The 27162-nt window shown below is 46.2% G+C and overlaps 1 protein-coding gene across 1 annotated transcript in view; it reads left to right on the plus strand.

Moving 5' to 3' along the window:
* The window catches only part of MED13L (mediator complex subunit 13L), a 170683-nt gene that overhangs the window by 126205 nt on the left and 17316 nt on the right, over window positions 1–27162 (plus strand). The window contains exons 8-21 of the mRNA XM_062504089.1: window positions 2652–2814; window positions 3651–3755; window positions 6025–6753; window positions 7848–8070; window positions 8504–8609; window positions 9003–9127; window positions 10309–10408; window positions 14363–14583; window positions 17656–17861; window positions 20119–21062; window positions 21710–21889; window positions 23490–23713; window positions 24325–24517; window positions 26481–26928. Of these exons, the coding sequence (XP_062360073.1) occupies window positions 2652–2814; window positions 3651–3755; window positions 6025–6753; window positions 7848–8070; window positions 8504–8609; window positions 9003–9127; window positions 10309–10408; window positions 14363–14583; window positions 17656–17861; window positions 20119–21062; window positions 21710–21889; window positions 23490–23713; window positions 24325–24517; window positions 26481–26928 (3967 nt within the window). The remainder of the gene's footprint in view (window positions 1–2651; window positions 2815–3650; window positions 3756–6024; window positions 6754–7847; window positions 8071–8503; window positions 8610–9002; window positions 9128–10308; window positions 10409–14362; window positions 14584–17655; window positions 17862–20118; window positions 21063–21709; window positions 21890–23489; window positions 23714–24324; window positions 24518–26480; window positions 26929–27162) is intronic.

Here is a 27162-nt window from a genome sequence, read left to right on the forward strand (position 1 = left end):
AAACAGGACCTCCAGGAAAAGATGGACAGAATTGAGGTGGTTTAGTCTAGAGAAGTGAAATTTCAAGGTGACAAAGAATAAGCTTTTCTCTGCAACCAGTATGTAATGAATCTAAACTGGAGCAAAGCAAAACTAGGTTAAACAGGAGGAAAAACTTGCTCTGAGGAAGGATAATGAAGTGTTGGAATAAATTGGCTGTTGGGGAACTACAGAAGTTCCATTAGCAGAGGGGTGATGGGTTTAAGGAGGTTTGGTGGGGACATTTTATAAGCTTGTTTTTAAGAAACAGATTAGTTAAATTTGTTGATCCAGCTTTAAAGCAAGGACTGGACTAGATGATCTCTTCAGTTCTCTTTTAGTTTTCCATGGTTGTGTCTAAAGTATGTAACAAGTCTGGACTGCAGGGGTTGTGCAGTGGCCTCTGGTGAGGGGCTGCTGTGTCTTCCACTCCCTGTACCATTACCTGTCATAGGTATCTCTGTGTGTTCCAGGACTGTTCAGGGATAAAAATCAGTGTCAGTGTGTGGGAACAAGGTGTCTTTGCCTGCTGTGCAGTTCTATCTCCTGTTGTGCTGTATATTACTGTACTGTATAGTATAATAATATTGCATAATTATAGAAAGCAATCATTAATGCATTCCAATGTAACTTGAAAGCCCTGGTAGTTCTTTGGTTATCCTCTCATGGCTCCTGTCCTTCCTTTCCCATCAGACTTTTCCTTGTTTTCCTCCTGCTGTTGGCATGTGATGCCTCTGTGTGCATGTGATATCTGTCTATACCCATATTCCTTGTCTCCCTCTCCAAAGGAGGGTACATTTGCCAATTCTGAAGTTCTGACCTGTTTGTTTTTTGATCACCTGTCAAGTTCCCACTTGTTGGAGAACATTTGAAAGCCAGTAAATACATGGTTAGAGGCACAAGCCTCAGTATGGCCAGGGATTTCAGTGTATGACTTTACGAAAAGATAATCAGGGAAGATCTAAGTGGAGAAGGAAATACGTAACGGGAAGAATGAAAGGTGAGGGTTAGGCAGCTTGTGCACCATTCCAGGAGCTGTGTTTTGCAAGTCACCTGGTGGCCAGCAGCAGGACTCCCTGTTAGCTGCAGTGATGTGCAGCACCGAGTCCCCTCAGCACTTCACACTTGCGGCTGCTTGGATTGCGTCAGCAGGAGGACGAAGTGTTCTGTACCCTGGTGTGACCTTGTGAAAATGCAGCACATCCCTCCTTGCTGTTCCAGCCCCAGCCCAGAGCAGGGACTCCGTGCCCAGGCCAGTGGACCCAAAGCTCCCTCTGCTGCTGCAGCTCGGGCTTGGCAGGATGGATGTGCTGGAGCTCAGTTCAGCTAAACAGAAACACATTGCAGGGAGAAAAAGCAGCATCTGCTTATACAATAGCTGCTAAAGGCTTCTGTATCACAGGAAGGAATGGAGTGCAGAGAGTTTTCAGGCTCTCAAACATGTTGAAGTAATATCTTCATTTATTTTCTCTTTGATAATCATACAGAAAATACATACTGAGCATATCATATGCTGTGTTAATAGTGTATCTGCTGGTGATGAGCTGTTGGAAATTTCTGTAGTAGTGTAGGTCTCAACTAAATCTCACCAAAAATCTCACCAAAGCTAGTTTTGATTCTAGTACTTCAATTCAAGCATATTGTAAAGAAATGGCACAGAATCCCAGAGTGATTTGGGTTGGACAGGATCTTAAAGTCAAACTCATTCCACCCCCTGCCGTGGGCAGGGAGACCTTCCACTGTCCCAGGCTGCTCCAAGCCCTGTCCAGCCAGGCCTTGGGCACTGCCAGGGATCCAGGGGCAGCCACAGCTTCTCTGGGCACCCTGTGCCAGGGCCTGCCCACCCTCCCAGGGGACAATTCCTTCCCAAGATCCCATCCATCCCTGCCCTCTGGCAGTGGGAAACCATTCCCTGTCTCCTGTCCTTCCATGTCTTGTCCCAAGTCCCTCTCCAGCTCTCCTGGAGCCCCTTTAGGCACTGGAAAGGGCTCTGAGGTCTCCCTGGAGCCTTTTCTTCTCCTTGTGAACATTCCCAGCTCTCCCAGCCTGTGTGTGTAGGAAAACATCAGTGATCCATTCATTTCCTCAGTGAGGTTTAATATCGAGTATAAAGAACTGATCCTTGCTTTGAAATAGTCTCCATAAATGATTAGTTATCTTAATAGATGCTTTTAGGACCATCCATATTACAGTAAATTTTGTCTTTAAAGCAACTCACCCAAGACTATATCAATTCAAGTTTAACATCCAGGATAATAATGCAAGAGCTCTATCTACACTATTTCCTAGTGGTTCAATCCAGAGCTGTAGGGGCTATCTAAAGTACCTCCATTTATTAGGGACTGTATTTTTAATAGATACATATAGGTATATTCTATACAGTGTATCACATCACATGAGGTGCAGTAGGTGCACAATTCTATTGCCCATGTCTGTGGTACAACCCAGTGCCATCTTTGTTACCTCTAAGGAAGTGTTGCTTTGAAATTTGTGTTTTGTAAGGATGCTCTGAGCATTCCCCAGTGAATGGGAACATCAGTGGAGTCAGCAGCCTGCTAAGAGACTTCCAGGAAAAAATATCAAGTGACAGTGTGAAGAGCAGTTCTGATATTAATGCTTTATTTCTCTTGCAGGAGAAAGTGGCTGCTCTCAGAGCAGCATCAGCCATCCAGCTGTGCAGGAGGGCACAGTCAGTGTCCACAGTCCAAAGAAATCAAGCAAGATTACTCCCAAATTTCACAACCGTATTGTTCACCGTGTGTGGAAGGAATGCATCCTCAACAGGGCACAGTCCAAGTATGGCAGCAGTCCTCATGCTTTGCTCATTTATAACACATAATATACAGCTAAAATTGCCACAGTTTGCCTTAATGTTACTCCTTACAGGATTCCTTTGCCACCAGTCAGAGCTAATGATGCCAAACAGCATTATCAAAGAAAATGTATTATCAAAGAAAATTTGTCCCTGTGTTCAGCTGAGAACTCCTGACACTTTCTGTTGTGTTTGCAATTGTGTATCCTAATGGTGACAGTCCTTGAGGCCACACATCCGTAGGATGTGCCTTCAACCAAGTGCTCTCAGATTTACTGATGGCAGCTTCTAGCTCCAGTTGTAGTTATTACTACACTGAAAGCTGGGTGACTGCAGAACAGATTGTATATATTTGATATTTAGGGCTCTAAGGGGAGTATTTGTAAAGCATTACATGAGTTGGACTAAAATTTCAATTGACAAGGGTGTATAAATTGATGTTAGTGTTGTAGACCTTTAGTACTGGAGATTTTAAGTGTATCACAGCATGGTGAGCCCTGAAATATTTTTTTCCTGTTTCCATGCAATTTCCTCATTGGATGTGTCAGACTACTTGCCAGAAACAGTTTAAATTGCTTTCCCCTTGTTTCTTGTGCTCAGATTCCAGACACAGACACAGACACAGAGCTGGGACCTTCCTCCTACATAAATCAAACTGTAAATTTAAGGAGTAGTACAGTGATCTGCTGTCAGTTTTGAAGGTCAGGTAGAAGGAAGCAATTTATCTGAGGCGAACATATATATGAGTTCATGCATGTACATTTTAAACAATTTGTTCTTCCAAAGGTGGTGATTGCTAAAGTAGTTTTCTCTTTTTCAGGAGGAATCAAATTACAGCTGCAAATTTGGAAGAAGAAGTTCCTAACAATAGTGTTTCATGGGATTTTGTGGATCCAGTCCAAAGAGTCAGTTGTTCTTGTTCCAGGTGAGCTTTGAAGAGAATAAACTTTTGTCGTATTGTGAGAGTCCTGTTTCATTCAGGCAGAGGTACACTGACAGAAGGGAGTTATGCTTTAGCTGAGACAAAAGGAAATTTTAATATCAAACCTGTGATTACATTTGGGAATGAATCTGCATCTTAGCCCATTGTCACTTGCAGGAGCCAATCCAAGTGGAAAAATTATGGTATTGGGGCCAGGATCACTCCAACAGTTCCCATTCATAAGGAACTCATCCTGCAGCTTTTCAGAGTTGTAATCATTGGTTAAGTGGTTAAGGCTTGTGGTGAAGGGGGCAGGATCTGCTTACATTTGTGAGCATCCTGATATTTGGAGGAAGAGGGAAAAAACATCCCTACAAATCACTTCACGTGCCTCTGGTCAATCTGCCATGGCTCCAAAAGCCACCCAAGCGAATATTAAACTGATCCAGTCGCCCACTGGCACTGGATCAGAAAGAATTCACAGCTCACTCACACAAACACTTTTGGAGGTTATAAAGTTATCTGTCGTTTTTGGGTGGTTAGAATTCCAGAACTCCGCACTCAGGAAAAACAAACCAATATGCTTAACCATTCTTAGAATTATCAGAGAGATGTTACAGGGCTAGAAAAAAACCCCAGTTTGCAGTGAAATAGTCCTGTGAAACACTTCTGCTGAAATTCTGAATTCCCAAGCTCACCATCTACTTGCAAGATAGGTGATAAAAGCACCTTTACTAAAAGAAATTATTCCTTAAGCATGCAGTTCTTTGTGTAGTCAGAGGAAGAGATGAAGGGACTGTGCATCTTAGGTGGAAGGGTGGAGTGTTCAACCTGGAGGCTCCTGCTCTGACCCTAGTGAGAGGATGCTTTCTGCAGCTCTTCCCCCTGATTATACACATTCTTGAGTATTTGTATACTCAAGAATGTGCAACAGATAAGTGTTTCCTGTGGAAAACTGAGGTCCAGCTTCGCCTGGAAGGCATGGGAATCAACAGTGGGCAGTGGGAGCCTGGTTCTATGGATAGGGTTCAGCTGCACTTGCAATTTCACACTGTCTGTTCATCCCTCCAGTGATAACTGCATCATGCTGCAGCTGCTAAACCCAGCAGCTGGGAAATGGAAACATTATCCTTAAAATGAAGGCAGTACCTGATTTCAAACAGCAATAAGTACTTTCTGTGTAGCTGCAGAACCTGAGCAGCTGCTGGCATATAGAAATTGTTTTAGTCATTTCTGTGCCCATTCCATGGATTAGATAAATGTCAGGATATGATCTTAGATCTGGAGTCTCAAAGGGCTGTCTGGTACTCAGCATCAAATTCAGTCTCCTGCAGACCCAGCTTGGTGTGTGAGGAGCAGAATGTCTGAAATAATTCTCTGCAGTCAGTTAAAATACGGTGAATGATGGAGAATTAAGGCAATGAAATGTTACAAGAACATGCTTAAGGCAAATCTCCAGTTACCAGGGCATTAGCTGCACATTAGGGTGATTGCAGGCACAGACCATCTGCTGCTGCAGGGAATCTGCAGCGTGTCGTGGGAACAGCAAAGCCCCGGGAAAGCTGGGATAACCCCACACAACCTGGAAGCTTCCAGGGAACAGCAAGCATAAGATGGTGTGTTTGCACCTGTAGACAGGGTTGGGTCTCTCCAATCTAGTCCACATCACTTGTGATCATGGAGGTTATCTTTTTAAGTAGAAAGCACGTTACATGTTTTGAAATGAGTTTTTGTTGTCCTATTGTTGTTCATAAAATAGGAATGGAGTGTTTCATTTTGAATTGGTGTTTATTTTTAAATGGGTTTCAATGTTAAGCACAAATACATCTTTCAATTTCTGTTTAGCATAATAAAATCAAATAGACAGCTAAACAAAAAGCCTTGAACAACAAAAAAGACCAGTAAAAGTATGGTCAGAGTTATATCTCTGTTGTGACATCCTGGGGAATAATCATCAGTATGATGAAAATAATTTCTAGTAGGATGTGAAACACTGAAATTCAATCCTGCGCTTCTCTGTCTCAAAGATACTGGATACAAAGTCAGAAAAGCCATATGAAGCCAGTAATAAAATTGTATGTTACTGCATTATTTTGTTTTGAATATTTAAAAATATTTATTCCAACTTCCTCCATCAGGCAGAAGTTAAAAGCCTGTTAAAAGATCTGGAGCAAGCAGGAGGTTTCTCCGTGCTGTTCTTGGGGTTTGGCTTTCACCTGAGGTTGGGTAACTGCCCAGAGCGTGCAGTGAGTGGTTTCTCCTCCTTTTCCAGGCACAAGGTGCTCAAGCAGCGCTGCGCCGGTGCCTCGGGCCGGCCCCCCACGCTGCCCCAGCCCGGCTTCGGCGTGGGGTCAGCAGCAGCCTCGGCACTGCCCCCTCCTGCCTCCTCAAAGCACAAAACCACCGAGAGGCAGGACAAGGGAGAGAAACTGCAAAAAAGGCCCCTGATGCCATTTCACCATCGGCCCTCGGTGGCTGAAGAGCTGTGCGTGGAGCAGGACACGTCCGGGCAGAAGCTGGGACTGGCTGGGATGGAGTCTGCTTTGGAAGTCCCCAGTTCCAGGAAATACGAGAAGCCGCTCTCTCTACCTGCTAGAAATCCAAGCAAGCAAATTAATATGAATCCTATGGATTCACCCCATTCCCCCACTTCCCCTCTGCCTCCCACCCTGAGCCCCCAGCCCAGAGGTCAGGAGGCAGAGAACCTGGACCCCCCTTCAGTTCCTGTGAACCCAGCACTCTACAGCAGCGGGCTGGAGCTGCAGCCACTGCCCAGCTTAGATGACAGGACAGTCCTGGTGGGACAGAGGTTACCTCTGATGGCAGAGGTCAGTGAGACAGCCTTGTACTGTGGCATAACTCAGAGCAATGAGGCCGTGGATGTATGGAGGACCTACAGTGTCCCTTCGAGCGACGACCCCGAGTTCCGGCCGCCGGAGCTGCCGTGTGAGCGGTATGATGGCAGGATGGAGATCAACCCCGACAGCACTGCACTGAAAAGGTGAGAGCACACACTGAGCAGGGGACTGGGCAGTTTTAATCATCACTGAACTCTGATGCCTTGAAGGGCTGACCTGGAACAGAGACTAGAGAGAGCAGAAGGAATAAAATAGGTATTTATTGAAAGGATCCACTTTGGACAGTGCAAGAGCCCGGCTGAGGCTACACCCAGATCAAATCCAAGATGGATCCTGGTCAGGAGTCTTTACGCTTTTATAAGTTTTGGTTCATCCACACATTGGGGTCAATTGTCCACCACAGCCCCAGGCCATGAGTCTCAGCCCCCTGGCTTTGCCCCCTTCTCTTGGCCATTGTTTTATGAATTTTGGGCACTCGATTCTTTACCTAGGAAGGGATTGCTCTGTCCAACTACCCTGTGAAGAGAATTCACCAACACCCAACATGAAGTTTCAGAACCACAAACCAAGCAGCAGAGAATCTGAAAAACAAAAGCTAAAACCTGAGACATCACTCTAATTTTTACTTTTCCACTGAGAAAGGCTAGGGCTTCACTTCACCATCACAGATGGTGCAGAGAGCACCAAATACTTAAATAGAAACACTCTACTGCAGGATGCTTGCCTTTTGCATATCTGGTTTTCTGTTGGACACTACAAGAACTGATCAATTTCTTTGTAACCTATTTTTGTATTTTATGTTAGCCTAAAAATTACTGTAGCATTCTGATAATGCATTTTAAAAAATGCACCGGAGAGAGTGGTTAATGAAAAAATTTAGGAAAAATTAATTGAGAAAGAGTTATTGAATTAAAAGACTGTTGCGTTTGGTAATTACCATGGAGTTTGCTAGGCTGAAAAGGGTTTCAGCCTGGAAAATGCAGCCTGAAAGGCTGGACTTCAAAGTATTTTTGTTTATATAGTGACAAAATTGATTCTTCTTCCATTGTCCTAAAGTAGATCTTAATACAGTAAGGTGTGTAATACTAAATATATCCAATACATCCTTTATTTGAGGAAAAAAACATTTCTACCTAATCAAGGGGGATGGAGTGAGCTATGGGCAGTGTTTGTGTGACAGGTACAGATCATGCTGGTTTTGTTTCATGGTGGCTTTGCTTATTTATTTTCACTTCAGGCTCTTAGCACAACCTAATAAACGGTTTAAAATTTTGGAAGAGCAGAAACCAGTGCAGACCCTGAACTATCTTGACCCCTTGCCTCTACTACAACCACCTGGAGAAGGCTGGGGAGACACCAGTGATCCTTACACCTTTGAAGATGGAGACATCAAGTACAGTTTCACTGTCAATAAAAAATGCAAACTTGGGGCTGAGAAAGATCCTTCGAAAAAGAGCAAGGTAAGGTGTAAATCCAGTCTTTGGCATTAATGTTCTTGTGGGATCCATCCTGTAGCACAGTGTTTGCTCTACAGCTCTCTGGAAGACACCAGTCTTTTCCACTGAACAAAATCAGACCTGCATATATATTTATTTCTTTAGAAATTTATTATTTTATATTGTCACCTGCAAGATGCTTTTCATGTATCCTATCCCTTAGGGAGCTATTTTGGTGTCTGGCTGTGCAAGCAAACATTGTAAAAGATGTTTTTTCCTGGAGAATTTTACGTGATTAATTACCTGGACTGGCTATCAGAGCTGAACGATGTCCATGGAATCCTTTGTCAAATCTTTTATTTAACTCAGACCCCTGAGTCTAGCTGGACATAGTAAAACATTTGTTCTTACATAGCTTAAATTCATATCCATGAAATCTCTTTGATTTTTTGTATAGTCAGAAGATGGGATTGGCTCCAAGGAAATCCCCCCAACGGGCCATTCCACACCAGTTCCTGATGGAAAAGATGCCATGTCCATTTTCAGTTCTGCTCCTAAGACCGGTGAGTTGAAGCTCTTTGATTCACTCCACAAAGTAAAAATACCCATATGCCATAAGATCTGAAGGGAAAAATAACATCTGAACTTCTGTCTCTAGCATCAGAGCTACAGACAGCTCCCAAGTTGGAAAAAAACTTGATTTGCCTTGTCCTTTTTATAAAAGCAATGATATATTTTTTAGACAATTAAGTGAGCAGCAGCTCGTTCCTCGTTTCCCGGCTGGTTGCTGGGCGCACAGGGCGGCTCGGCTCGGAGGGGCGGAGGTGCTGCCGTGCTCCCGTGCGCCGCCGTGTCCCTGACTGTGCCGCCGTGTCCCTGACTGTGCTGCCGTGTCCCTGACTGTGCTGCCATGTCCCTGACTGTGCTCCCCTTTGTTGCCTCTCCCGGCGTGGCAGAGCCGCGGCAGGACGGCGCTGCCGGCAGGGCCGGCTCCGGCAGCCTCACCCAGGTCACCGACCTGGCCCCGTCCCTGCACGACCTCGACAACATCTTCGACAACTCCGACGAGGATGAGCTTGGGGTGAGTCCTGCTGGGGACGAGTGTTGTGTAGGCCAGAAACAGCAATCCTAGTGGGAAGGATTATCCCTAATAGATGGGGGAGGGACAGAGAGAGAGAGAGAGAGAGTTTCCAGGTCGGCAGGCTTGGATTTTAGCTGGGAAGGATTGCTGGCAAAGAGAGAGATCGTTCAGGAGATCCATCCGGTATGGACAGGCTGTGAGGAGCTTCTATAAGGAGAGCCGTGCAGTTGCTTTATAAATCCATTATTTCTGGTTCTGTATTCTGGACTTCTGTCAGAATTTTTATGTTTGAGAATTATGCTGGAAAAGTTCCAAGTTTTATTAATTGGTGATAGGTTCTTTTACCTTGTCCGAGAACCTGCCCAAAGAAAAATAAATTCAACTTTACAGGATTCCAGTAATTCCCTGAGTCATGCTCCCTCATAGTCCTCTGAGCACTTTATTGCAGTGCAAAGAGAAATAGTTTCTGCACGTTAGGAAATACAGAAGAAATGCAATTTATTTCAGTTATGACGTGGGGGGAAAATTGCCTGGGAAGGCAAAGATTTGGATAGTCACTGTTTTTAAGCATAATCTAATACAGCCACAATAATACGGAAGGTAGTCCTAAAGTGACTGTGTTTAAGAGTCTTATGCCTTGTTCTTGGCAGGACTTTTTAAGTGCACCAATTCCCTTACTGTGGTTCCACACAAACTGCACTTCAGATGCCACAGTTAATATGCAAATCTACCAGAGGACTGTTCTGTCAAAATAAAGTATTACTTTCTTCTCTGAAGTTGCCCTGGACAGCCCTAATGTGTTTCCTGTCTTAACACTTTTCCATGTGTTGGGCTTACTCTCAGTGTCATATTCCCATTACTACCTTGGAGTAATCCAAGCATGGAAACAAATAGAGCGGTCACATGCATTTCAAGCTCAGGGCTTGTGATAACATTTTGAATATAATCTGTCTGTGTACAGAAATAGAAAAATACAGTTATATGTACGCATCAATTTACGGGGGGATATGTAGACAGGCAAGTATTTCTTTTTGTTTTTAGTGTTGAAGGGGGGGGAAAGAAATCCAGACTCCTTGTGGGGAGTGGGTGGGAGAGTAGAACAGCAGCCATACTCTTTGCTCTCTTCAGTGCAGCGCCCCTGAAGGGGTCGGCGTGTGCTGACTGCAGTGTTTGGTTTGCAGGCCGTGTCCCCAGCCCTGCGCTCCTCCAAGCTGCCGGCCGCGGGCTCCGAGGAGCGGCCGCCGGGCAAGGACGGCCGGAGCGCGGTTCCTTACCCTCCCAGTGAGTACAGCTCCCCTGCACGGCCTGCGCTGCCCCGCGGGGCCGCCGGCGCTCGGGGTGGGTGCGCTGCTGCTGCAGTTGCCAGCTTTTCATGGGTGGGCGTACAGACGCGGGTTTTTCATGAGCCCACTGAGGCGTGAGGTGTGTCGCTGTCCGCGGGGTCTCCTGAACTTGAGATCACCCCCGACGGGACCTTTAGGTGGTTTAGAGTTCAAGTCTTCTCGGCTCGAACAGCGAAGAAGGGTTTCCAAGGTTGTTTATTGTTTCTTATCTAAGAAATTCTTTCTCTAACTAACAGAGGTCTGTGTAGCACGTCGATCCAAGGTACTCTCGCTCTGCCCTTGGGCAGGACTTACCTTTTATACTATAAATTACGTACCTAATGTTTACAATTACTTTCCAATACGTGACGCTTTTATTACACTATCCAACTTTGTCCCAAACCAATCCAGTGATGCCATCCTGACTCAGAAGATGGAAGACATGAAGAAGAAGAAACTACATACCACGCCCAAAATCCTCCATCTTAGCTTTAAACCCCCTAATATAAACAGTTCTAAAAACTCACTTTTCTACCTTCTAACAATCTAATTTATACTCTACTTAATCTTTGTGACTTGTAATTCTTCCTGCAAGGTTGGTAATTTTTTCCAGGGACTAAAATCCAGTCCCCAGGGGTCTTTGGCACTATACCAAGCCCTCTGAACCCCCTGCCTGGAGGGTCTGGAGGCATCCAGGGAAGCCAGGGGAGCACCCTGGACACCCACAGGGTGCTCTTCAGTTGGCATTGTTGTCTTAGTCTGGAACTATGGGAGGGGTTTGTTATAAATCTTCCTTTGGAAGCTTTGTCCTCTATTCTCTGCTCACTGCTGGGCACTTCCACCATTACCAAATCCTTCTTAAAGTATAAATCCTTCTACTTAATGAAATCAAAGAATTTATGGCTTATCAAAGAATCATGGCTTACCAACTGGCCATGATGGTGCAACCTGTCTTGGAAGAAAATTGCATTGAACATTTGACAAATTAAAACTAAAATCACGCTCAGGCCTTAATCTAGATGTGGAAGTGAATGATTAAAATCAAAGTGCGGGGTTCTAAGTGGAGGCATGGTGTGGACCTTTTATAGGTGACTGTGGTAGTGATGCTTGTGCAGGCCCTACACATGGACAAGGGAGGTTATGGGAGTGCAGGAAACTTATGAAATGGTATGAAATTAGATTAAAACGATAGGGCTTTTTCTAAGGACTGTGCCAGCAGCTGTTGGGAATGGTAACTTGTACTCTGAGGTTCGAGGGCTTTGCTGCATTTCTTGCACCACACAGGAGAGGGCAGCTGGGGGGGGTCGGGGCTCGGGCTCTGCTCCCAGGGAACCAGGACAGGAGGAGAGGGAAGGGCCTCAGGCTTTGCCAGGGGAGGGTCAGGTTGGATATTGGAAAAATTCCTTCACTGAAAGGGTTGTAAAGCCCTGGCAAAACTGCCCAGGGCAGTGCTGGAGTCCCCAACCCTGGAGAGATTTAACAGCCCGGTGGCACTTGGGGACATGGGGTGGCCTTGGCAGTGCTGGCATTGTTGGACTCGATGATCTCAGAGGGCTTTTCCAGCCTGAATAGATCTCTGATTCTATTGGTGTAGGTGGCATTTCTCTTGAGGTGAAGGAGAAATGTATCTGTTTGTGGGACAGGAGGAAGGTGAGAAATTTTGGTGTAATAGTAACTAATCAAATTATTAATTACTTAGTGGGGAGAAGGAAGAGTATTTGATTTCTGTGGCCACTATAAGCAGAAATCCAATCTCTCTGCAAATCATTCTTTAATGCCTTCTCATTAACTTCAGCTGGTAATGAGAACAAATTGAGGTGAAGGAAAAAACCAGTCTGAAGGAGATGAGTCAGAGTTTTATGGACCCATAAAAGCTGTGCTGATTTACTCAAATGTAGAAGTCTGAAGTATACAGAGATTGGATTTTGACAGGTTTAGTTGATCCATAGCTTTTTAAAATATGCAAAGCTTTTTCAAGCATGACACACATGAAAATGAATGATGATAGTTGCCTGTTGCTGTAGGGTTGGGGGATTTTTTGTAATTAAACTTTTTTATGAATCTGCACTGCAGAATTTTGCTAAGTGGAGTGAGCTGGAGGTGAGAAAATGATGTAGTGTGAAGTCAAACAGATACACTCCACTTGTAGCTGTGGCCTTGCCACCAGCTGTCGAGGCAGAGCAGTGTCTCTGGAGAGCTGAAGTGCCTTGTACAGCATCATAAATTCCTACTGGCCACCCTTCATTTTCACCTTCCTCCTTGTCCCCTTTCAAGTGCCTAAAGCACCTCTCTCTGGTGAGAAACAGGGAGCAAGTCCAGCTGCCAGCCTGAACATTGTATTCCGTACTAATGTTGGTGGAAAAAAGTTTCTTCCATTCTGCTGAACTTTTTTTCAGATTTGGTTTATCCTATGTCAGGACAAGACTAAGGTCTTTTAAAATCAGATACTGATAGAGTGGGAAAAAAGGAATATGGACAGAGTGGGATTAATCCATAGCCCATTGTTTACTGTGCTGCTCCAGATTGTGAAGGACTGGGCTCAGCTTGGACAGCTATTACCAAAAGAACTGCATTTTGAGAGGACTGCCCCTATTTGAGTGGTTTCCCTTTGTCTAAAGAGTTCAGTAGCCTGGCTGTCTCATCTCTGAGCACAAAAGCATCACATGCAGGGTTGGTTCTGTTAAGGCAGAGTGGAGACACATCCTGAGGCTGCAGCATCCTACACAAATGTACTGTTAGTGCAGGTATTTGTAGTCCTTAGGTATTTCTAATCCCATCACTTCTGCCTTTTCTGTTAGTTTTTGAGAACACTACTTCTTCTTACCTATTTGGATTTCCACAACATACCAGTCAGAAACCCATCTCTATTGATTTATGAATTTTCCATAATCTTTAGGCTGTAGATATTATTGAGTGTAAGAGTATTCCTGTGTCCCATCAGCTTGGGTATGGAAATGGGATTGGGCATTAAATCTGTCCCAAAAAGTATCTAAGAGGAGACACTTGTAGGAATTCACCCTTCTCTAATTACAGTGGTTCACCATTGATGGTTTTGTCCAGAGAGGATCTGTCCTAATTCAAGTCAGGAAAATAGAGCATTTATGCTGAATGTGACACAAAATAAATATGGAAGCTGTAGCTGGAAGGAAACAGAATGGAGCTGGGGACAACATGCAAGACTTTGCTGTGATTTGTGTTTGATTGTATTACACTGTATAGAGCATCTCTGTTGGAGTTGGTTGTTCTGCTTAAAGAAGAAGAATAGACAATGGATGATTACATTACATTAATTTCCTGAGAAGTCATTTAGGGATCTTCCTGGCCTAATGTCTTGTGATGCAAAATGATAGTTTTGTGGCTTCTCTGGCACTGAAACTTTGGGATGCCTGGCAGTCTGTGACTGGGCAGAACTGCCCGTGTTAGTGGCAGGAGTTGTATTGCTATGGACCAGACAAGGCTACAGTGACTGAGTGGAGAAATCTAGCTCAGGGCACACGAATTCCAAAGGCCTCCTGGTTTAGGGCTAGGTCTGGCAAAGGGAAGAAACTCCTCTGTGACTCCTTAGAAACAGTCACTGGGGTGAGCTTGGCATTAATTCAATTCACCTCTCCAGTTACAAAGGATTTATTAGCTGCTGGTAAACTGTACATCTGTTTGTCTCTCTACCAGGTTGTTGTTTCTGCAGAACAATAACCTTGCAGAGTGTCCCTAGGAATTTGGGGAATTTATCCCTAGGAGTTAACTTTTGGTCTAGACTTACACTGCTGTCAGAATCCCAATAAGTCTGGAGAAATTTTGCTTGGTTTTTAACTGATGAAATAAGAGCTAGCATTGAAGTGGTCTCTTCTGTTTTATTGAATTTCCTTGGGAATTTGTATTTGAATGATTAACTGTGTTATTTCATCTTCTTCAGCTGTGGCAGATCTCCAAAGGATGTTCCCAACACCACCCTCTTTAGAACAGCACCCTGCCTTCTCCCCCGTGATGAGTTACAAAGACGGAATAAGTTCAGAGACTGTGACTGCCTTGGGAATGATGGAGAGTCCTATGGTCAACATGGTTCCAACACAGCTGGCTGAGTTTAAAATGGAGGTGGAAGATGGATTAGGTAGCCCTAAACCTGAAGAAATTAAGGTAACATGCCAGAAATGTGGGATTTTTACAAACTCATCTATGCATGCTTTGATTTTTATAAACAAGTCCTGTGTAGTGTGTGTAGCAACTAAAAAATATGAGCTGGACCCGTGTAAAGAACCTGTCAGTCTGGAGCTGGAAAAATATTCTTCTATAGTAGAAGAGCTTTTTAATTGTTTCCCTGATTTTAACTGTAGGCGTTTTGTAATTTTATGTTGTAATGGTTCTGGGTTCTCAGGAAACAAACAGTGTTGTCTGTGAAATGAGCCCTGTGCCTAACAGTAGGAATGTACATGTATGGAATAACACCACACTTGTGGCTGAGTAGCTGTTAAATTATGTATTTCTTCAGATAATTTCTCTGTGGCACCTTTGCTGTGCCCCCTGCCTGCTGCCACGCTGGCACACAGTGGGATAAAGTGGTGCATGTAGAAAGGCTGCCTTTATCTCTGAAATGTTCCTTTTTTGGTTAGGGTTGAAATTCTCTGAGAAAGCCCAGGGGTTGAACTTGCTCTGTTTCTTCTTCAGCTGATGTTACTTCACAAGTTTTAAGGCCAGATGGGACCATTCTTATCTGACTTTCTGTATAACACAGGTCAGGTAATGTCACCTAGTTCCTCCTCTCTCGAGTCCTGTAGTGTCTCAGTTAAGAGCTGTTTGTAGCTGGGGACTCTGGGTTCTTGTGACATCCCAGTGTGGCCATTTGTCCATAGCATCCCATGGAGGGACCCAGCATCAGCACTGATTTACATTGGTTGTGTCATTGTTCCATCACAGGGTAAGAGCAGGGCACAAATCATTCTGCCTGTGTGTCCTGCATTACTGAACTTCTGGGGCTGCCTTTTGTCACTTTTGTCAGAAGGTACTGTTGCCATATTTCCATGCATACAGCATGAGGGTTTGTTTTTGTTTTTTTTTAATAAAAAAATGCTCTTTCCGTGTGGAAATGCACAGCATGTTGTTCTACAGCAAGCTGCTCTGTACACAGGGAATAAAAAGGGAGATGCCCACTCTAACTCTGGCTTGCTGGTAGTCCCCAACCTTTGATTGTGTAGCCTAATTCTACTCCTTCAGACCCACCCTGTCCCCCATGTGCCACAGCCTTGTTCCTTCTATTTCAGCAGCCGCTTCTCTCCCCAGCACCACCTCCTTCCCTCTCCTTTGTGCCCATGTTGGAATTAACTGAGGGCTGATTTTTAGGGGTCTGCGTTACTGAGCCAGGGATGCACTTTTGCAGCTGCATGGACAAGAAGTGGCTGTGTGTTGGTATGAGGATACTGATGGATGCCTTTGTTCAGTGGAAGTGATGTGGTCAGCTCTGAACCAGGACATTTTCCTGCCAGCAGGAGTAGCATCCCTCAGGCAGACTCCAGGGAGGCCATGGCAAAGAGGGGGTGACTCCTTCCACAGGAGCTTTCAGTTTTGTCTTTGGGAGAGAAGGGAGTCCCTGTCCCTGGCAGGAAGCAGGACAGCATGTGGGACAGCATTCCCAGGGTTGTGCTCCCATGTTTTGGTGCCGGTCCAGTGTGTCCTGTCAGACCCCAGAATTCCCAGCTGATTCCCCTGCCAAGGCTAAGCTGGCAGGGAGCTTGTCCCAGCAGTTCTGTGGCTTTGCAGATGTGGGAGGGAATTCCCAGTGTCCCTCCTGATGGCAGAACCCAGCTGAACATCAGGACAGGGATCAAGTCTGCTTTGGTACTGCCAGATCTCTCCTTCCTTCCTCCCTGAGCTCTCACTTGGAGGCACGTAGGTAAGAGGCACTTTGTCAGTGTGTGCTCCAGGACAGTCTCCATTGCCCATCTTGAGTTGGTGCATCCACAAGTTTTTATGCCACTACAGGAGTTTGAAGTAAGTTTTTTATAAGGTTTGTAAGACTTTGCCTTGCCACAGACCTTACCGGTTTTTTTCTTCTGCTTGTGCAGTAAATTGTTTATTTAAGAATAGGATAACTTGGGCTTGGAAAAAAAAATGGTCTGTCTTGGAATTTGTTGAGCTGAAGGTTTTGGAGTGGGAGTAGATTTCAGGACATCATTGATACCGAAGATATTTTAATCTCCCTCACAGCCATTACAGGAGTATTAAAATACTTACTTCAATTCTGCCTGAGAACATTTCCAACAGCACAATTGACTTGCTTCTGTGTGTGTCACACCTGCTCATACACTCCAGTGGGGGAAACAAGCACTAAACCCATTGCTGATCATTCTGAGAACATGGAAATAGATTCCTTGTGCTGAGCATTCCGCAGCTGGAGATAGAAATCCACACATTCCTCATCCCTCAATGCTTGACAAGGTGCAAGTGAAAAAATGCAAAGCTCTAACGAGATGTTAAATACTGAGACTGCTGTTACTGTTTTCACACTGATTTTTACTTTGCAGTAGTGCCTCAAGAGGACTAGTTCTGTTCTCCTGAAAGAGCTGGAATAGCTCTAGAAACTCTGGCTGAAGTTCTTGTCATCACTGTCTGCAAGCAAACATGACAGTCACTGCAAGCCCAGCTGGGCTGAACTTCATTGATAGTCAATACTGTGTTTGCTGGATTGTTTAGATATTTGTATTTAATACTCTGTAATGATTGGCATATGCAAAGTGTGCACTGTTATTGCTAAAGTGATGTGAAACCCCCACGGTGGGGGTTATTTAGAGGGGCTGCCTCGAGGCACCTCAGGGTTCCTCACACTGTGACAGCCTCTCCCCACTGTCAGTACAGTCGTCTTGCGAAGTTCTGTCTTTTAAGTGCCTGAATGAGGTGCTAAAAGCTAGGTAGTGTGAAAATTTCATAGTGCACTACTCACGTTTCAGGCACAGCATGTCTGAAATGAGCCTGATCCAATTGTGAAACCTCCTGCCATAAAGCTGTGCAACATCTCGGGATAACAGGGAGCCTCAGCTGAGTTTTCTTGAAGGAACTACTCTTGGATGCCTTATATAAGGAATAAATATAGTTCATTTGGGGGGGAAGAAGGTAATTCTAGAGGGTTCAAGCAGTATGACAGATTTTAATTTAAAATAACTATCTAAAGAGCAGCCTGATCACATTGTTGTAACCAAGGTCACTTGGATGTTGCAGGATTTTTCGTATGTGCACAAAGTTCCATCATTTCAACCTTTCGTGGGCTCCTCCCTGTTTGCTCCACTGAAGATCCTGCCCAGCCAGTGCCTCCTACCTCTGAAGATTCCAGATGCCTGCATCTTCAGGCCTTCTTGGGCTGTTCCTCCAAAAATTGAACAACTTCCATTGCCACCTGCAGCTACTTTCATCAGAGATGGCTACAAGTAAGTACAGCCTTGGAGGAAATGGGTCTGTCAAGCCCATGCCTAAAGCTGGGTAACTAAAATTGTTGTTTGTATGGACAGTGCTTTAACTTACAAATGTATTTGAAACCTTGTAGGTTTTAGGATAGCAGGACCATTTAACCCTGGCTTTGGCAGTCAGGGGTGTTACACTGTGTGTGTCCTCTCTCAGGGCTTTTAAGAGAAAGGAACAAGCAGTGCCTGAATTAATGGTAATTTCTGATACAGGGATATATTGTAGTTCCACAAAAACCACAAGTGCTGAGGAACAAAATGAATGCACTGAACCCATCACATCTCTGCCCTCCCATTTCCATGCCCAGCCTCTAGCCAGGCTCCTTTGTGTCACTTGGAGCTCCAGCCTGGTGATCTCTGGTCCTGGTGATTCCATTTACACTTCTGAGGGCTCTGGAAATGTTGAGTGGGCCTGTGAGAGCTCTCCAGTCTGTGTTCCCATGGGAGCTCCTCTGAGCTCTTGTGGTGTCCCTGAGAGGGGCTGTGGGGAGCTGCTGATCAGCCAGATGTTGGTGCCTGTCCTGGCCTGTTCTGTCCTGTCCCACCCTTCCTGATATCAAAAGAGGAGAGTGCTGTGACCTACAGGAAGCCACTGACATTCATTTTCAAAGCTTGGATTCCTCACTCAGTTCTCAGAAATTAGCAACATTTATGGAGGAAATTCATTGCTGGAGGTTTTGAAAGCTAGGAAGAATTTGCACCATTAAATTAATAAAACTCTTAAAAAGCATAGTAATAGTACAGAGGTCTCCTGCTGCACTGCTTCATTTCTAGAGGAAGCAGTTTGTATCTTTAAATCAGTCTGTAAATCCTTTAAATCCGTCCTTTTGCAGCCCCAAAGGGTCCTTCAGTCTTCTCAAAAGAATTGCAAAGAAGAAATTGTAAACCCTTGATATAGTGCCTAGGGAGCAATTTTATTCTCAAGTTTTTTCATAATAATAACTGATGTACCAGGCCTGAGCTGGTTATTAATTTCAGGTATTTGTTGGGGGGAAAAAACCCTTTCATTTTCAATCTAATCCAATTAGAGTGAGGATTATTACTGCAGGCTTCTGACAGAGTGGTGATTGCCAATCAGGGTTTCTAGGTCACCTTTTCTTACTACTCTGAGGCACTCGCTCTGCTGCAGCTCCACGACTCCTTCAGACCCTGCTTCATTATTTTCCCCTCTCCTGCTTTGAGTTGGACACACACCAGTTGAAGGTAGTAAAATAACTATAAGGAAAGAGGTCTTCATTGTTTTCCTTTTCAAGTCACTAATGATAGGTGGGCATTCAAGTGAAAGTCCTTTCCAATAACACACAAAATACACTGTGAGAACAGACAAACATGGAAGAATCCTGTTTCCCCTTCCTTATCCAGAAACTCACTGAGTTCTTACACTCATTCCTCATTCCAGTATGCAATTAACACATTACAAGAAAAGTAAGCAGGTTAGAAGTGATGTGGAAAGAGAAAAGTAAGATCTTTACCTTTCATTGGCCCCTAATTACCTGTTTCTTGAAATGAGTCCTTGCAGATGGGAGACAGATCTCATGGGAATGTAAGAACTGTTCTGTGGTCACTTGAATTTGGCAGGAAATGACAAAAACAGCGTAGTAAAACCCAGTCATGAGTGGAGATGAAGAATATAATTCTTAGCTTTACCGGACTAGGAGTTTGTAATGGAACGTATCCCATTGTGCCATAGACTGTGTAATCTGAAATGAGGATCTGAATTTATAGAGTCAGACATACAGACTGTGTCCACGAGGTGACACCGTGTAGCACAGAGGCTCACGTATGACTTGTGACAGCTATTTCAAGTGATCATTTCTAAAATAAAGATTTCTATATCTCTGAAATACTTTCATTTCTACTAATCCGTATCTCTTCAGATAGTGGTGTTTAATATTTAAAATAAAATATTCTTTCATTTTCCTTAAAAAAGTTGCAAACTTTCTAAATCTTGATCATTTACCTAGAGATTGTTCTCAAGAGCATTCAAGTTTTAGGCCATGAGAATAATCTTTAAGAGGGTGAAATGATACTTTTTATCATTATGATAAGAACCAGTGGTGCTCGCGGTGAGAATTCAAGAGTTCTGTTGAGAGCTATGAGTCAAGGTTATGAGCAGAGTGTTCTTTACTGTAGTTTCAGTGAGTCCCCTCAGGTTCCGCTCTCTCCGTGCGTTTAAAAATGAGCTGTGACAGAACGGGTCTCTGTTCCCATCCCTTCCCTGCAGCAACGTGCCCAGCGTGGGCAGCCTGGCGGACCAGGACTACCTGCAGATGAGCACGCCGCAGATGAGCACGCCCGTGACGCTCAACAGCGCGGCCCCCGCCAGCAACAGCGCGGGGGTGCTGCCGTCCCCGGCCACGCCGCGCTTCTCCGTGCCCACGCCGCGCACGCCGCGCACGCCCAGGACTCCCCGGGGCGGGGGCACCGCCAGCGGCCAGGGCTCCGTCAAGTACGACAGCACGGACCAGGGCTCCCCCGCCTCCACCCCTTCCACCACGCGGCCGCTCAACTCGGTGGAGCCGGGCACGGTGCAGCCCATCCCGGAGGCGCACAGCCTGTACGTGACCCTGATCCTCTCCGACTCCGTGCTCAACATCTTCAAGGACAGGAACTTCGACAGCTGCTGCGTCTGCGCCTGCAACATGAACATCAAGGGCGCCGACGTGGGGCTGTACATCCCCGACTCCTCCAACGAGGATCAGTACCGCTGCACCTGCGGCTTCAGCGCCATCATGAACCGCAAGCTCGGCTACAACTCCGGCCTCTTCATCGAGGACGAGCTGGATATTTTCGGCAAGACCTCGGACATCGGCCAGGCTGCAGAAAGGCGACTGATGATCTGCCAGAGCAACTTGATCTCGCAGATGGGAGAGGGAGCCAGGAGGAGCCAGGAGCCTCCCATGAGCCTCCTGCTGCTGCTGCAGAACCAGCACACGCAGCCCTTCACCTCGCTGAGCTGCTTGGATTACATGGCCTCCAACAACCGCCAGACGCTGCCCTGTGTCAACTTGAGCTACGACCGGCTGCAGGCTGACAGCAACGACTCCTGGGTGGAATGTTTCAACGCCCTGGAGCAGGGCAGGCAGTACGTGGACAACCCCACAGGGGGCAAGGTGGACGAAGCCCTTGTCCGAAGTGCCACTGTCCATTCCTGGCCTCACAGCAACGGTACGGGCACATCTGAGCCTTTTGTCTCTGTTTTGTGACCTCTGTAAATTTGTGTAGTAGTGACCCACGTAATCTTTATGTGGGAAACGACAGGACTAAATGACAGGACGTGCTAAAGATAAAGTAGATTTCTGAAGGCTTGTAAATTACATCCAAAGTACCAATAATCTAATTGTCCTCAGACTTTCTGGTGTAAATTTGGAGTGGGTCTGTGGAAGTTCACAAATCTGAGGCAGATGCAGGTATTTGGGGGAAGGCAAAATTAGGGGGATCTTTTTTATTTTGGAGGCAAGTGTAAGCAGTCAGCAGAAAAGAATTGCTCTGTTTGAGTTAGGAGAGAAAAGGGGTAAAAATTAACAAGGGGGAAAAAAATTGTAATTAAATATTACTTGTTTGTTTACTGAAGATGCTCTGATGTCTTGTGATCTGAGCTGGACAGCAGTGATACTGCAATGCATGTGTAGAAGGCTGTGGTGACAGCAGTGTTTTTGGAGATGCCACAGTGAGTGCCATCCAGCTAATCAGAGTTGTCCAAATTCCATGGGCAGTGTGCAGAGCAATTCAAGGAACAATCCACAAAAGCTGTAGCTGTGTCCGAGGGATTGCTGTCCCTCCCTGAAGTGATTGCTGCTCCTTGTCCCTTGCAGTGCTGGACATCAGCATGCTCTCCTCCCAGGACGTGGTGCGCATGCTGCTCTCCCTGCAGCCCTTTCTCCAGGATGCCATCCAGAAGAAGCGGACGGGAAGGACCTGGGAGAACATCCAGCACGTGCAGGGACCACTCACCTGGCAGCAGTTCCATAAGATGGCAGGACGGGGGACCTATGGTACCTACACTGGGCTCTGTGCCAAGTTAGAGTGCAGCTTCCTAGAAATGGGCACTTTCTCCTGGAAATGATAGGAAGGGGCTGTTCATAAGGTTGAGGTTGGGGGGCAGGGGGAGGCTCTTCACACATCTTTGAAGTGCCTCAAAAAGCCTTTGTGCCACCCTGGTGAAGGTTTTGCCCCTCAACGTGATGCACATTTACAGGAGCAGAAATTGTGGGTGAGGCTCAGCCCTCCCAGCTGAAGCGGGGGCTGTCCAAGACCAAAGCAAGCTGGTATAGATGTAATGGGAGCAGAGGGAGCTGCTGAAATCAGCCACATCATAATGGGAACAGGGCCTGGGCGAGCTCTGCAAATCCACAAAACTGGGAACGCTTTCCCCACACTGGTTCCCGAAGCCTTAAGGAGAAGTTTCAGTATCTCTTGGCTGTAAGAGGCTCTTCTGTCAAATGCAAAATAGCAAACCAGATTTTGTCTGTGCAGGTTTGCAGAATAATGACTGACATTCCAATCTGTATTTCTTGCTTGCAATTTATTTCAGGCTTAACCACTGCAGCCTGGTTTAATGTTTTTCCTACAGTTCCACCACTGCTTTCTATTGGTATTTGATATATTGCTGCTTTCCTTGGGGCTGGGACAACTGGGGGTGACTCTAGTTCCTGTCTAAAGCTGTTGTGCCCCACCAGGAACAATTCTAATAATTCTTCCAGTGTTTGTAATTTGAAGAGTTAGGATTTGCTAGTTGTTACCAGAGAATAACACCAAAATTCCCACAGAGTGCAGAGCACAGCCTTTGATGGAAAGTCAGTGAATTTTACTGGATGCTGACTTTTTAATAAAGTTGAATTATATTCTGCAGGAACTACTGGGTATATTTTAGCTTGACATTTTGAGCAATATTTCTTCTACTGAGGCAGTATCTGGGAGAAACCCTGTTACACTGGATAATAATCCTCTCTGTGGGGATGTGCTTGGAGCACATCCTACGGAGAGGGGCGGGAGGCAGTTTTTAGAATTATAATAACTTTGTGTAGTATTGTGTACCTGGGAATGAATTTCTCCAAGCATCAGTAATTTTGCACAACCAAGTGGAGGTGGATGAAGAGCTGTAAGGTCAGATTTTGTGTGTTCCTGTTATTGCTTGTGACTGAACAGGAACTCCTGGGCTGTGATTATGGATATGATAAAGGAAAACCAAGAGATGAAGCCTCGGGAAGGGCAGTACATGAGCTTGGAGTACACTGGGAGATGTTTTATTGCAGCTTTCTAGGAAAGTTTAAGTGGTGCTTGGATCAGCTCCCTCCACTTTGGCCAACAACTTTCATTATGTGACATTCCTTAAGTATGATATAAATCTTCCTTTCCTTTATTAAATATCTTTTCCAAGAAGAAAGGCTGGGAGCACATGGTTTATCAGGCATGGCACAGCCTTGATAGCCATTTCCACTCCATGATAAACCTGTAGGATACTCACAACAGCAAGGGATGAGTGATTTCCAATATTCCTGTAAAAGAACCCACTTCCTGGGCCATCAGAGACACAGTGCAGTTAAAACAGATCATTTAACATATTTTTCTTTATTTCTTTTTTCTCCTGTGAAGGCTCAGAGGAATCTCCTGAGCCTCTCCCGATCCCAACGCTGCTGGTGGGCTATGACAAGGACTTCCTGACAATCTCTCCCTTCTCCCTGCCCTTCTGGGAGAGGCTCCTGCTGGACCCCTACGGAGGCCATCGGGATGTCGCCTACATCGTGGTGTGTCCGGAAAATGAGGCCTTGCTCGACGGAGCCAAAACTTTCTTCAGGGACTTGAGTGCTGTATACGAGGTTGGAAAGAGGGACCACACTGAATTATTGTTTCTTAAGTGTCATTGCTGCTCCAGTGCATGTCCACTGGGAGAAATCCATGGGGTTTAAAGTAGCAGTTCTTTGAAAGGAGGGTTTTGTTGGTTTTTTTTTTTTTTGAGGGCTTTCTGCACTTTCAGAGTCCAAGAATGCTGTCTGAGTGACCCTGGAATTCTTTGGGCATTTTGGGGTGTTTGTTGCTGTCTGTTCTTCCCTGTACACATTCATTTTACAGAGGAGGCAGCAGAGCATTAATAGAGCTGAAGCTCCCCAGTGATGGCCCAACCAAGCCTAAAGAGCAAGGAGAACATTAAAGAAGTTGTAGCTTTCTCACAGTTGCTAGGCTGGGGATAAAAGCATTTATTTCTTTAGCATTTGCTCCCCAATACGTCACATTACTTTGTAACCTTAGTTTTGCCGTGAGTGTAGTTCAAGGCAACAGATAAATGTAACCCTTTTTTTTTTGTAGATATTTATTAAAAGTCTCTAGCTGTGTGCTGAGAATGAGGGTATTAAGCCACAGACCAGTCTCTGTAATTTACTGGGGTGGTTGGCATCTCCTTAGGGGTGTTTGTCCTTCCCTCCCCTGGCAGATGTGCAGACTTGGGCAGCACAAGCCCATCTGCAAAGTGCTGCGGGATGGGATCATGCAGGTGGGCAAGAGCGTGGCCCAGAAGCTGACGGACGAGCTGGTGAGCGAGTGGTTCAGCCAGCCCTGGGGCTCCGAGGACTGTGACAATCATTCCAGGCTCAAGCTCTACGCGCAGGTCTGCCGCCATCACCTCGGTGAGTGACACCACGGCTCTGGGGACTGGGAGGGGCATGTGCAAACCCACAGCGTGGGTTTCCTAAAGATGCACATGGTGGTCTGTTTAAAAATTTAAAAGATAGTACAAGGCTTTATTTTCAGTTCTTCCTTGTTAGTTTTGCTTACTTCAGAAAGTTGTGTTGTTTGTCACTCTGGGGATTATGTTAGAGATTCAAATTCTTAGCTTTTTAGAAAAGTCAGTTTGGTATAAGGTGTTTGTGTTTCACGAAGATCACAGAATGACAGTCTGGTCTGGTTGGAAGAGACCATAAAGCTCATCCTGTTTCCCCCCCCGGGACATCATCTGCCAAGTCCTCTATAACCTGGCCCCAAATACTTCCCGGGGTGGGGCAGGTGTTCCACACAAGACTGAAGGTGTCCGTGAATCTGGTTTATTGCTGCTGACACATCTCATCACACCCGTGTGACAGCCGTGTCACGGTGGCCTCCAGTGTAAAGGCACATTTATAGGAGATGGGAGGTCACTGGGAGTCTGCCAAGGCAGTGAGTTAACACAGGGGCAGAAGAACAAGTACTGGTACCTGGGGCCTCAGGCTGCTGACCCTGAGGCACCTTCTCCTCTGAACCTCATGCTGGCTTATTTCCCCGCTGAAACAGTGACACTTTGAACAGATCAGTCTGGTTGTTTTTGTTATGGCAACCTGCCCTGCTCTGTATTACACTAATGTCAGGAGCACTTGTTTGGTGAGGCACTGTAGAACCACACTGAGAGTGTGGAAGGGTGTAACATCTCCTGGGATAGGATCAGCTGACTTCTCCTGGCTGAGTCCCTGCAGTCACCTGGTTTCAGCTGGGGACAGGCATGCTTTTTCCTCTCAGAATGGTCCAGAGTCAGCATATATTGTATGTGACTGACAATTGAGATCTTAGCATGAGACGCAGGAATTACAGCAAGCTGAGAAATTATTACAACACTGTGGGAAGATGGTTTGTAAGGATAGTGCAGAAGGCCATTTTCTGCAATGAGTTACAGCTGTATTGATTACCAAGGAGTGGAAACTGCCTTGCCTGTCCAGCGAGGAAGGGTGTTATATAGGAGTGGGTTAGCTGGTTATCAGTTGGAGCTTGAGATGGAGTCTGCTGCCTGTAAGGAGGGAGGGACATGCAGTTGTGCAAGGGACAGACAGGGTTAGGTGGCCAGGTAAGGGACAGGTTGGGGTTAGCCAGTCATGCAGGAGGAAGAAGGAAACTTGAAGAGAGAAGGAGGGGAGGAGTCAGTGCTGTGTGGAGCTGCCTGAGAGAAGGTATGAGAAGTTTTTTAAGATAATAGAGGTCTGGTGATGGTGCCAGTTGTGTCCATCTTGTCAACTGCACAACACTGCTGAAGTACTACCACAGGTTTCCCTGCAGAAAGAGGCAGCATGTGTACAGCCAGGTGAGGAACTGGGCTGCCCAGTTCACACCTGAGGTGTCTGGCAGGGGCAGCATTGTAAACTTCTCTGCTGGTGATTTACACCATCTTGGGGAGCAAATAAGTAATAAATATTCATCTATCACTGTGGTATCTCACAGCAGAAACAACTACATTTAAGTTTGCCACGACTGTAGCTCAGATACAAATGACTCTTAAGGTTTCCAGCCTGACAGAGATAACCTGTCAGAGACTGCAGAGCTGGGCACTGTACAACGCATTTATTGCCACACGGTTTGGCCAGAGAGCAGAACATGTCAGTACCAGCTTAAAGTCACAAAGCCCTGCAAAGTCAGTCCTGGTTTTAAAGACAATTGATTCATATCAGTTCAAGCTGACACTCTGAGAAATGGATTCCAAAGCAAACACTGGTCGTGGAGATTCCATTCTGTCAGCATTTGTATACTCTCAGAATGTTGTAAAAGTGCAGGGAACGTCATCGGAGTTGCAGGTTGATGCAGGTTCCTTTGATCTGGCTGTCATTAATCCCTCTTTCCACGCCATTCCAGCACCTTACTTGGCCACCCTGCAGCTGGACAGCAGCCTCCTGCTGCCCCCCAAGTACCAAACGCCGGCTCCGAGCCAGCCGCAGGCAGCTCCCGGGAGCTCGGGACCCGCTCCCTCCAGCTCCTCCTCGTGTCTCTCGGCCGCCGCCGGGGCCCCTGCCACGGGCAGCTCCTTCAGCTCCACGCCCAGCGCGGGCACCACGAGCCTTCCGGCCGGCAGCGCCTCCTCCTCGGGCTCCTCGGTGCCGCAGCTGTCGGCGTCCTCTGCCACGCCCGGCGCCAGCCAGATGGGCACGTCCTCCACGCCGGGCTTCAGCGGCAATGCCGGCTCGGGCCAGAGCGGCAGCGCCGCGGGAGGCGCGGCCGAGCGCTCGCAGGGCAGCGCGGGCCCCGGGGCAGACACCGAGCCGGGCCCCAGCCTACCGCAGCAGCAGCAAGAGGCACAGGAAGGGTAAGCGAAGCGCTCGTGTGGCTCAAAGTGCTGCTCCCTGGTGCCCTGTCCTGTGCTCAGCCAGCCTCTAAGTTTTAGGGAGACCCTTCCAGAGGAGAGGCCCCTCTGACAGGTGCGGCACAGCCGAGCAGGTGGGAGCAGGGCAGCGCCAGTTCCTGTTGAAGCGGTCGCTGACGAAGGAGAGCAGGAAGAAGACGGGCCTCCCCTTTTTCATCACGGGAATCCCAGCCTGAT

The sequence above is a fragment of the Cinclus cinclus genome, chromosome 17 (genome assembly GCF_963662255.1).
Source record: "Cinclus cinclus chromosome 17, bCinCin1.1, whole genome shotgun sequence".
NCBI classification, from domain to species: domain Eukaryota; kingdom Metazoa; phylum Chordata; class Aves; order Passeriformes; family Cinclidae; genus Cinclus; species Cinclus cinclus.